Source organism: Dendropsophus ebraccatus, chromosome 7 (assembly GCF_027789765.1).
Source record: "Dendropsophus ebraccatus isolate aDenEbr1 chromosome 7, aDenEbr1.pat, whole genome shotgun sequence".
NCBI classification, from domain to species: domain Eukaryota; kingdom Metazoa; phylum Chordata; class Amphibia; order Anura; family Hylidae; genus Dendropsophus; species Dendropsophus ebraccatus.
Window position 1 is genome coordinate 2,968,973 of NC_091460.1, and position 12,354 is coordinate 2,981,326.

The 12,354-nt window shown below is 48.3% G+C and overlaps 2 protein-coding genes across 2 annotated transcripts in view; both read right to left on the reverse strand.

Moving 5' to 3' along the window:
* LOC138797152 (zinc finger protein 84-like) overlaps nucleotides 1-12,354 on the reverse strand; it is an 863,099-nt gene that overhangs the window by 811,164 nt on the left and 39,581 nt on the right. The window lies entirely within an intron of this gene.
* The window catches only part of LOC138797199 (zinc finger protein 585A-like), a 47,637-nt gene continuing 39,312 nt past the window's right edge, over nucleotides 4,030-12,354 (reverse strand). Inside the window, exon 3 of the mRNA XM_069977037.1 lies at nucleotides 4,030-5,513. Within this exon, the coding sequence (XP_069833138.1) occupies nucleotides 4,247-5,513 (1,267 nt within the window). The 3' untranslated portion in view covers nucleotides 4,030-4,246. The remainder of the gene's footprint in view (nucleotides 5,514-12,354) is intronic.

The window sequence follows — 12,354 nt, forward strand, 5'->3', positions numbered from 1 at the left end:
TTACAGCCCTTGCCAGTTCCAAGCCGTCCCTGGTGCCACATAGGCATGGACTTTGTCACAGATTTACCTCCATCTGCGGGAAACACAGTCATTTGGGTGGTCACTGACCGCTTCTCCAAGATGTCTCATTTTGTGGCTCTTCCGGGATTACCATCCGCTCCTCGTCTGGCCCAGCTGTTCTTCCAGCATATCTTCCGCCTACACGGCCTTCCCCTTCACATCGTGTCGGACAGAGGCTCTCAATTCATCTCCAAATTCTGGCGTGCTCTCTGTTCACTTCTCCAAGTGAAGCTGGACTTCTCTTCTGCCTATCAACCCCAGACCAACGGGAAAGTGGAGAGGGTCAATCAGATTCTAGGCAACTATTTGCGACACTTTGTTTCTGCACACCAGGACAACTGGTCCAGTCTGCTTCCGTGGGCAGAGTTTTCTTACAATCATCTGGACTCGACTTCCTCAGGCAAATCTCCTTTCTATGTTGTCTATGGTCGTCAACCTCGTCCTCCTCTGCCTCTCTTCATCCTCCGAGGTTCCTGCCGTCGAAGAACTGTTGTCAGATCTTCAATCAATCTGGAGTCAGACAAGACAGTCTTTACTCAGGGCTTCCGACCGCAAGAAGGTCCAGGCGGATAAGAGAAGAAGACCTGCTCCTAACTTCTCTCCTGGTGACAAGGTTTGGCTTTCGGCCAAATACATCCGATTCAAGATTCCCAGCTACAACTTGGAGCCCCGATTCCTTGGACCTTTTGCGGTGCAGGAACGTATCAACCCTGTCACCTACAAACTTCGCCTGCCCCCAACCATGCGGGTCCCGAACTCTTTTCACGTATCCCTCCTAAAACCAGTAGTCTGCCATCTCTCCTCCACAAGCCATCTCAGACGACGTCTATGTTGTGAAGGATCTCCTGGCTATGGAGACTGTCAGAGGAAGACGTTTCTTTCTGGTAGACTGGAGAGGATTTGGTCCTGAGAAGAGGTCCTGGGAACCCGAGACTAACATCCTGGACTAAGATCTCATCAAGAGGTTCCTGCAGGCAAGAAAGAGGGGAGGCCAAAAGAGGAGGGGAACTGTCACGGCCGCAACCTCTCTCTGCCCCATGCAGCCGCCGGGGTCCATGTGCAGGGACCCGGCGCTGCTACCAGTTCGGCCCCGGGGGGGCGCCTTACCTCGCCCCGCTCCTGTCTCCGTCTGCACCGGCCGGCGCGCGCGCCAGCTGTCTCAGATTTAAAGAGCCATGCCGCCCCTAATTGGAGGTTTGCACCAATCACTCCCTATAAATCCCAGCATGCCCTGTCCCTCGTGTTGGAGCCTCTACATGCTTCCCATAGTGTTTGGCCCAGCTCCCTGTTGTTCCTGATCTCAGTCCTTGTTCCTGTTCGCTGACCCGGTCCCTAGTCCCTGTCCGCTGCCTTCCTATTGTTCCTGAGTACCGTCTGTTACCTGCGAATACGCCTCCAAACCTCTGCCTGCACTATCTCCTGCCTACTGCTCCTGCCACGCCTCGCCTGCCGTCACTAGCAACCAAGCCAGGGGTAGCGACCTGCGGGGCCGCCTGCCGCAGCAAGCCCATCCCGCCTTGCGGCGGGCTCTGGTGAAAACCAGCAGCCTCTTAGACTCCGCTCCCTGGTGAGGTTAGTGCCATTGCTAGTGACGGTTCAGTGGATCCAGGACTCCAGGCATTACAATTTTGCCCCTAAGGTAACAGTTACAATGGTTGAAAAAAGGCACATGTCAATCAAGTTCAACCAAGGTTCCTTCATCAGAGAACAGTAATTATTTAATCGAGTTGCCCGTGTTAGTTCCGGACCCTTCCGGTGAGGAAAAGACAAGACTACATTCCCTCGATGTAAGGAGAGCGCTGGGCATTCATCGTAACTTACAAGGGACATCAGGAAATCTGGCAATCTATTCTCGTCTTTTGCAGGAAGGGGGGGGGGGGGGGGCGGGGAGAAGGCTTCCAAGGCCATCCTTCTAGATGGATAAATGCAATGATAATGCTCGGCTACGAAGAAGCTGGTCTTCAAACTCCAGGTCCTATAAAAGTTTATTCAATACGTGCCATGCCAACATTATGGGCTGAGAGAAATTGTGTCCCGATTGAGCAGATTTGCATAACCAGATCCTGGTGCTTTTAATACTTCTCAAGACAATACCGGCTGGATGTTAGATTTTCGGGGCCGCCGGATTTTAAGGTCTTCCAATACAATCTCTGAGTAACTTCTTACTAAGTCGCCATTGGTGCTGCCGCTGAGATGTAAGGGAAAGTGTTATTTCTACTCATCATAAACTCTCTTCACTATAGTCCAAGGCAGCAGCACGGACTATCCTCCTCCCCCCCCCCCCCATAAAATTATTTATGCAGAATACCTTTTTTTCTTTTTAAATTTACTTTCAAAATCATTATAAATAAACACAAGAGAGGAGTCAGCGTGGGGCCTATATCGACTCTGCTATTAAGCCTTGAATTGATATCATCTGCCCTATAATTGCAGGGAGAAGAATGTGAATAGTCACATGAACTACTTTTATATTGCATTTGAGGTATATGTGTTATATTTGACAGAGAAATTTGTACTTTGTTGGTCCCCTCAAAAAAATAAATAAATAAAAGGTGTACTGGTGGAGGGGGATGAGGAAAAGGCCAATCTACTAAATACATTCTTCTCTACTGTATTCACAGAAGAAAACCCTCTGACAGACATGAGTAGGTATAATGTAAATCCTCCCATAAATCTCACTGTCTGACCCAATGAGAAGGGCAGCGCCGCATTATAATCCACAAATCACCGGGCCCAGAAGGCATCCATCCCAGAGGACTGCAGGAAGTAAGTACTTTTCTAGACAGGCCTTATTAGAGTCTATAAGGACAGGGATTGTTCCACATGACTGGCGCATAGCAAGTGTGCTAAGGGGGCAAAGAGTGATCCTGTAGACACGACATGTCAGGCCCACTCAGCCATTCAGCAGCAGAGGCGGGACACCATCCCAGGTCTCATCTCAGACCAGGAAGCGATCAGGGACCGGAGCAGTAGGATCTGAGCCGCAGCGCTAGAGCCAGGGAGGTAAGTACATGTAATTATTTTCATCCTCCCCAGATATTGTAAGAAAGGATCCTGGCTGCAGAACCCCTGTAAGACTCCGAACATTCCTCATACACGCCAATGACTCATACAGATTCCTCCAAATGTTTCATATTTAGAGGAATCGTGAAACTCCATTACCTAATTATCCTTATTATAGTTTCCTATTTCCTATAATTGCTACATGAGGAGAAAGTGACTCTAAACAGCAAGTATAGAGTCAGGGAGGCGGAGCTGTCATCACTTCCATTATACTGTGTGATAGGAGTCATATCATCCTCACCATTAACTATGATGGGAGTTTCCAGGAGTCCTTCAAACTGAGTCATATGAGGGCTGAAAGTCTAACAGACATTACTGGTATCTTCAGTAACTTCTGACAAGGTCCTTGGACACATCTGATACCCGTGGCTGCAGGAGTGTGACCAGGGGCTAAAGGCGGCCATACTCCTTACATCTCCCACCATGCTCCCCATACACAGGAAGGATCGGCACAGCCAAGTGCTGCTGTGCTGTCTAGGGGAAGGAGTAAGCCGCAGCCGGGGGGGGGGGGGGGGGGGGGGGGGGGGGGGGGGGGGGTGGAAGAAACGACAGCAGGGATCAGGTAGCCTGTGAGCATCTGTATATTATCCCCCCCATGCATCGGTAAAACGGACAGGAGGCTTGGAAGCACAACTGTGTGATCTTCCTATCAGCAGCTGGGAGGAGGAGAGATAAGGAGATAGATAGATAGGAGATAGATAGATAGGAGATAGATAGATAGATAGATAGATAGGAGATAGATAGATAGATAGATAGATAGATAGATAGATAGATAGATAGGAGATAGATAGGAGATAGATAGATAGGAGATAGATAGATAGATAGATAGATAGATAGGAGATAGATAGATATTACACACACACAGCTGACAATATTGATAGGATATGTATCATCTTTAATACTTGGTTATTCCACAGCATGTTAAAATGTCGTATATCCTTCTATTATGTACACACAAGCATATGGCTTATCATAGCGTCTCACTATCATATGCTATTGGGGGGGGGGGGATCTGTCTGTAGTTTTCACGTGCCAGTGGAAGCTTCTTGGCGTTTCTCGTGTCCCATGTGGATAAAGTTTTTTTTTCTCCATTAAGTTCCAAACATTCGTTTCCTATAAAACGTCAAGATGGAATCTTTGCTGTGTGAATACTTGCATGTGTAAGAAGATATGACTTTCTTGTAAAACATTTCCCACAGTCTGTGCACAAGTACGGCTTCTCTCCTGTGTGGCTTCTCTGATGAGAAACAAGATTTGATGTACTTATGAAACATTTTCCGCATTCTGAACAGGAATATGGCTTCTCGCCTGTGTGACTTCTCTCATGTTTAACAAGGTAAGATTTACTAATAAAGCTTTTTCCGCATGCTGTACATGAATATGGTTTCTCTCCTGTGTGAATTCTTTCATGTATAACAAGACTTGGTTTACTTGTAAAGCTTTTCCCACAAGCTGCACATGAATATGGTTTCTCTCCAGTGTGATTTCTTGCATGTATAATAAGACTTGGCTTATCTGTATAACATTTTCCACATTCCAGACATGAATATGGCTTCTCTCCGGTGTGACTTCTCTCATGTGTAAGAAGATGTGATTTCCTTGTAAAACATTTGCCACATCGTGGACAGGAATATGGTTTCTCTCCTGTGTGACTTCTTTCATGTTTAACAAGACTTGATTTATTTGTAAAACATTTTCCACATTCTGAACAGTAATATGGTCTTTCTCCTGTGTGATTTCTCTCATGGGTGACAAGATGAGAGTTTTTTGTAAAACATTTCCCACATTCCGAACAAGAATACGGTTTCTCGCCTGTGTGAATTTTTTCATGTGTAACAAGACTTGATTTATATATAAAGCATTTCCCACATTCTGAACATGAATAAGGCTTCTGGCCTGTGTGAATTCTTTCATGTTTGACAAGACTTTGTTTATCTATAAAACTCTTTCCACATTCTGAACATACATACGGTTTCTCGCCTGTGTGAATTCTTTCATGAGTGACAAGACTTTGTTTACTTGTAAAACATTTTCCACATTCTGAACATGGAAACGGCTTCTCTCCTGTGTGTGTTCTCTCATGTACAAGAAGATCTGATCTACTTGTAAAACGTTTCCCACATTCTGCACATGAATATGGCTTTTCCCCTGTGTGACTCCTCTGATGTGAAACAAGATTTGATTTACTTATAAAACGTTTTCCACATTCTGAACATGAAAATGGTTTCTCTCCAGTGTGAATTCTCTGATGTATTACATAATTTGATTTATCTGTAAAGTATTTCCCACATTCTGAACACGAATACGGCTTCTCTCCAGCATGAATTCTTTTGTGTGCTAAAAAATCTAATCTTTCTGTAAAATCTTTCCCACATTCATCACACCGAAGCCTTTCGTCCTCTTTCCAGTCTGTCTTTATAGTCGTAGTGTGTGAGCGGTCAGGAGAAGGTTCCTCATGGTCAGGAGGATTATATGATAGATCTGTAGTGTGACGTCCTGGATGTACAGTAAGGGGGAGGAGGGCTTCTCCTGAGGAGCGCTGCTCCGCACCTTCATCCTCTTCTTTATAATTCAGCCACAGCACAATTTTTCCCTCGAAGTTCTCAACAGAATTTTCTGTACAGATAAAAGGAATTTAGTTATTTCTTCCCACAAAGTAAACACATTTTTGACATTTCTTTCCGAGACGTTCTACAGCAGCACAGAAAGGGTTAATGTTTTGTTCTCTACAACCAGGAGGAAGAGAATTTATCAGCAGTAAATGAACTATTAACCCCATAACATCCACTATAAATGCCCATAGCTATAAAGGATACACTGAGCTTAGAGGGATAACAAGAGTTTGCGGAAATTCTTTTACTTTTTGACACTTTTTTTGTTCTGTATTTGAGGTCTGTGCGTCTCTTATCCCCCCCGCATCCTCCCGCGTCTCTTATCCCCCCCGCATCCTCCCGCGTCTCTTATCCCCCCTGCGTCTCTTATCCCCCGCATCCTCCCGCCTCTCTTATCCCCCCGCGTCTCTTATCCCCCCCCCCCGCATCCTCCCGCGTCTCTTATCCCCCCCCCCCCCCGCATCCTCCCGCGTCTCTTATCCCCCCCCCCCCCGCATCCTCCCGCGTCTCTTATCCCCCCCCCCCCCGCATCCTCCCGCGTCTCTTATCCCCCCCCCCCGCATCCTCCCGCGTCTCGTATCCCCCCCCCCCCCGCATCCTCCCGCGTCTCTTATCCCCCCCCCCCCCCCGCATCCTCCCGCGTCTCTTATCCCCCCCCCCCCGCATCCTCCCGCGTCTCTTATCCCCCCCCCCCCGCATCCTCCCGCGTCTCTTATCCCCCCCCCCCCGCATCCTCCCGCGTCTCTTATCCCCCCCCCCCCGCATCCTCCCGCGTCTCTTATCCCCCCCCCCCCGCATCCTCCCGCGTCTCTTATCCCCCCCCCCCGCATCCTCCCGCGTCTCTTATCCCCCCCCCCCGCATCCTCCCGCGTCTCTTATCCCCCCCCCCCGCATCCTCCCGCGTCTCTTATCCCCCTCCCTCCCGGGCTAATGTCCATTTTTTCCTCCTTGTGTTTATAAGGCCACAGCGGTTGCATTTGATCACCTACAGACCCACGCGAGTGCTTTTTTTTGCGCCACTAACTGTACTTTGCAATGACAGGCTTTTCTATAAAATATACTGCAAAATATGCGCGGTGAAATAAAAAATAAAACACAATACTTTTTATGGGGGGGGGGGCTGTGTTTACGCCGTTCGTCCTTTGGTAAAACTGGTATCCATGTTCCTCAAGTTGGTACAGTTAAAATTTGTAACTTTTACTTTATTCGATGGCTTTTAAAAAATTAAAACCTTTAAAAAAAAAAAACTAAAATGCTCCTTAACCTCTTAAGGACATTAGCACTTCAAAGCGGGACCGCGCGGCCGCCCCGCTTTGAAGCGCCGCGGTCCCGGGTGCCGCGTGTAGCCCAGGACCGCTACTATTAGCGTGCACGGCGATCAGCTAATCGGAGGCAGCTGTCAAAGTTGACAGCTGCCTCCAATTACCGGAGGCAACCTTTCCCTGGTGTCTAGTGGGGGAGATCGCTCCAGCGGGACGTTGTCCTGGAGGAGCAATCTCCGTTACTGAAGCCGGCCGGGGACTCGTCCAAGATGGCGCCATCCCCGGCTCGGCACTCGTTTACTTCCGAAGCAGCCGGAAGTAAACAAGTGCCGATCTCATTGATCTCTGCAGCATATCTATACAGCAGAGATCTCAATGAGAGATCAAAGTGTATATACTAGAAGTCCCCTAGGGGGAATAACCCTAACCCCAGGGGGGGGGAATAACCCTAACCCCAGGGGGGGGGGGAATAACCCTAACCCCAGGGGGGGGGGGAATAACCCTAACCCCAGGGGGGGGGGGGGGGGGAATAACCCTAACCCCAGGGGGGGGGGGAATAACCCTAACCCCAGGGGGGGGGGGGAATAACCCTAACCCCAGGGGGGGGGGGGGAATAACCCTAACCCCAGGGGGGGGGGGAATAACCCTAACCCCAGGGGGGGGGGGGAATAACCCTAACCCCAGGGGGGGGGGGAATAACCCTAACCCCAGGGGGGGGGGAATAACCCTAACCCCAGGGGGGGGGGGGGGAAATAACCCTAACCCCAGGGGGGGGGGGGGAAAAAACCCAAACCCCAGGGGGGGGAAAAACCCAAACCCCAGGGGGGGGGGAATAACCCAAACCCCAGGGGGGGGGGAATAACCCTAACCCCAGGGGGGGGGGAATAACCCTAACCCCAGGGGGGGGAATAACCCTAACCCCAGGGGGGGGGAATAACCCTAACCCCAGGGGGGGAATAACCCTAACCCCGGGGGGGCTTCTAGTATAAGTGTAAAAAAAAAAAAAGTGTTGTTTATAGTAAAAAGCCCCCTTCCCCAATAAAAGTCTGAATCACCCCCCTTTTCCCAGGTTTTAAATAAAAGTAAACAAATAAATAAATAAACATATTTAGTATCGCCGCGCGCGTAATCCCCGGAAATATTAATTAATCACATTCCTGATCTCGTACGGTAAACGGCGTCAGCGCAAAAAAATCCCAAAGTGCAAAATTGCGCATTTTTGGTCGCATCAAATCCAGAAAAAATTTAATAAAAAGTGATCAAAAAGTTGTATATGCGCAATCAAGGTACCGATAGAAAGATCACATCATGGCGCAAAAAATGACACCTGACACAGCCCCATAGACCAAAGGATAAAAGCGCAATAAGCCCGGGAATGGAGCGATTTTAAGGAACGTATATTTGTTAACAATGGTTTGAATTTTTTACAGGCCATCAGATACAATATAAGTTATACATGTTATATATCATAGTAATCGTAACGACTTGAGGAACATATATAACAAGTCAGTTTTACCCCAGAGCGAATGGCGTAAAAACACAGTTCCCCCAAATAAAAGAAATGCGTTTTTTTTTTCAATTTCACCACACTTTGAATTTTTTTCTGGTTCCGCAGTGTACTTTATGCAAAAATTCAGCCGTCATTGCAAAGTACAATTAGTGACGCAAAAAATAAGGGGTCATGTGGGTTTCTAGGTGGAAAAATGCAAGTGCTATGGCCTTTTAAACACGAGGAAAAACCGAAAACGCAAAAACAAAAATGGGCCCCGTCCTTAAGGGGTTAAAATTGCTGCATTACCCTCCTTATAACGCTTGTATGCAATTTTTTTATCACAATTTTTCTGGATTTAATTTGACAAAAAATGCACACTTTTGCACTTACGCCGTTTACTGTGCAGGATCAGGAATGTGATCATTTAAAAGTTCAGGCGATTACGCACGCTGCGATACCAAACATGTTTATTTATTTTTATTTATAAAAAAGAAAAAAGGAGGGTGATTGAGACTTTTATTATGGGAGGGGATTTTTTATTAAAATCCCCCCCCCCCACATACATTAATTAGAAGTTCTCCTGGGGTCTCCTATATACACAGCACTGATCCCCCTGGGGGCCTCCTATATACACAGCACTGATCTCCTTTATACACAGCACTGATCCCCCTGGGGGACTTGTATATACACAGCACTGATCCCCATTATACACAGCATTGATCCCCCTGGGGGACCCCCTATCTACACAGCACTGATCCCTCCTGGGGTATCCTATATACACAGCACTGATCCCCCTGGGGGACCCCCATATACACAGCACTGATCCCCCTGGGGGCTCCTATGTACACAGCACTGATCCCCCTGGGTGACCCCTATATGCACAGCACTGATCCCCATTATACACAGCATTGATCCCCCTGGGGGACCCCCTATATACAGCACTTATCCCTCCTGGGGTATCCTATATACACAGCACTGATCCCCCAGGGGGACCCCCATATACACAGCACTGATCCCCCTGGGGGACACCCCATATACACAGCACTGATCCCCCTGGGGTATCCCATATACACAGCACTAATCCGCCTGGGGGACCCCCATATACACAGCACTGATCCGCCTGGGGGACCCCCATATACACAGCACTGATCCCCCTGGGGGACCTCTATATACACAGCACTGATCCCCCTGGGGGACCCCATACATACACAGCACTGATTCTGATATACTGCATTGATCTCCCATTGAGATCAATGCTGTGTATATAATAGAGCACCGATCCATTAGATCAGTGCTCTATTATTCTGGTCTGCAGCAGACCAGATACATGGATTGCAGAGCCGTGATCAGTGTCATTCCTATGCCAAGTCCTGGCCCAGCCAGTACACAGAATCCCCCTTACGTGATCACATTCCCAGCTCAGCCACAGCTCAGCGACAGCTTATTCTACGCGCTCCATTCACGCCATGTATCCTTAGAGAAAACATGTCAAACGGGTCATCACCTTTCATGTTTGTAAAACACTATAGACTATGTTACCGACTGCAGTATAAACCCTTTCTGTGCTGCTGGAGGACGTCCAAGAAAAATTTAAATTTGTCTGATCTGAAATTTTAATTTCCTGGAGTCCATAGGCAGCACAGGACTCCTGTTCTTATTAAATGTGTATACTAATACAGTGCATCTTTCTTAGCTATGGATATTTATAGTGGATGCTATATGCTCATTTGTTTGTTATTTACTGTTTACATTTACTATTAAACTCAATTCTGCCTCATTTTAATTTCTAGTCTTCCAATACTTATCAGCTGCTGTAAGTCCTGCAGGAAGTGATGTTTATTTACATTCAGACACTGTGCTCTCTGCTGACATTTCTGGCCGGACAGGAACTGTCCAGAGCAGGAGAGGTTTTCTATGGGGATTTGCTGCTGCTCTGGACAGTTCCTGACATGGACATAGGTGGCAGCAGAGAGCACTGTGTCAGACTGGAGAGAATACAGCACTTCCTGCAGGACATTAAGCAGCTGATGAGTACTGAAAGATGAGATTTTTTCAACAGCAGTAAATTACAAATCTATATAACCTTCTGACACCAGTTGATTTAAATGAAAAAATAAAATAAAATAAAATTATTTATATATATATATATATATATATATATATATATATATATAATATATATATATAATATATATATATAGCTGGATAACCTCTTTAACCCTTTCTGTGCTGCCTACAGGCTCCAGGAAATGAAAATTTTGATCTATTAAGTTGAAAACACACACACACACACATCACTGTCATCTATATATCTCTATAAAATACAGAACTGTGTGAGCCCCCCCATTATATCCCTGTGTAACTCCATCCTCCCCTACCTGGTATAGCAGCTCCCGGCGCCTCCTCCTCCTTCACCTCACTCATACACGGGGGATCGCCCCTCATCCTCTCTTCTTCTGCTTCATCCTCCACTTTAATATTAGTCACCTGATCTCCCCCCTGATGGGACATATAGAACAATTCAGTACAATCCAGCAGACAGGAGGGAAAATCTAACACATCAACATAAGAAACCAGCAACATGTATCTATCAGCCTCATCACATCTATGAGTGCAGGAGCAACAACCACCAGCACCGGGGGGCGCTATAGAGATATAGTGCTATAGCATCAGCCTCATCTACCTGCTGATTGTCTGCTGGGACATTTCCCTCTGGACAGTCCTGGGAATACAGAGGACGGGGACACCTCTCTGGTGGATTCCTGTCACTGCCTCCATCTGTAGGGAACACACAGGGAGCCAATCCATTATACACTGCTACATGTCATCAGGAGGAGGAGGATGGGAGGAGGATGGGGGGAGGAGGAGGATGGGGGGAGGAGGATAGGAGAAGGATGGGAGGAGGAGGATGGGAGGAGGAGGAGGAGCTGAGGAGGAGGAGGAGGATGGGAGGAGGAGGATGGGGGGAGGAGAAGGATGGGAGTAGGAGGAGGATGGGAGTAGGAGGAGGATGGGAGGAGGAGAAGGCGGATGGGAGGAGTGGGGGGAGAAGGATGGGAGGAGGAGGAGGAGGAGGATGGGAGGAAGAGGAGGATGGGAGGAGGGGGGAGAGGAGGAGGAGGAGGTGGATGGGAGGAGGATGGGGGGAGGAGGAGCACAGGAGGAGGAAGAGCAGAGGAGGAGGAGGAGGAGGATGTAGGCCCCCCCCCCCTGCTCTCTAGAATCAGGAAGGTCTCCTCTTACCTTGTGCTGTGAGGCCGGGCGGCTGATCCTCCATCATGAGCGGCTGCTCCCCCCGGTACAGATCCTTGTGTCCTTCTACATACTCCCACTCCTCCATGGAGAAATAGACGGCCACATCCTGACACCTTATAGGAACCTGACACACACAATGATCACACAGTCATCCCCCCCAGCCTGCTGCCTCCTGGATTACTCTATCATCTCCCAGCATTCCCCAGTGTCACCTCTCCAGTCAGCAGCTCAGTCATCCTGTGGGTGAGTTCTAGGATCTTCTGCTCATGTATCAGTGATGGAGGCTCCGTGATGGGGCCCCAGGCCCTGCTCCGCCCTCCTGACTCCTGGGGGAAGGCCACACCCTCCCCCCATGTCTTCTTCACTATGGTGTAATCCTGGGGATGGAGAGAGACAATGAGGTGACTGAGCCCAGTATTCCTGCCTCCTCCTCACTACAAAGAGGAGATTGTCCCCCTGTATAGAGCTCTAGTGAGGAGGAGGAGGAGGAGACACATCTGGACTACCGGGGTCAGTGCTGGAGACCACCGCACCTACAAAGAGGAGACCAGATCCAGAACATAGAGCGGGGGAGGGAGGGAGGGGCCAAAGAGCCCAGACAACAATGGTG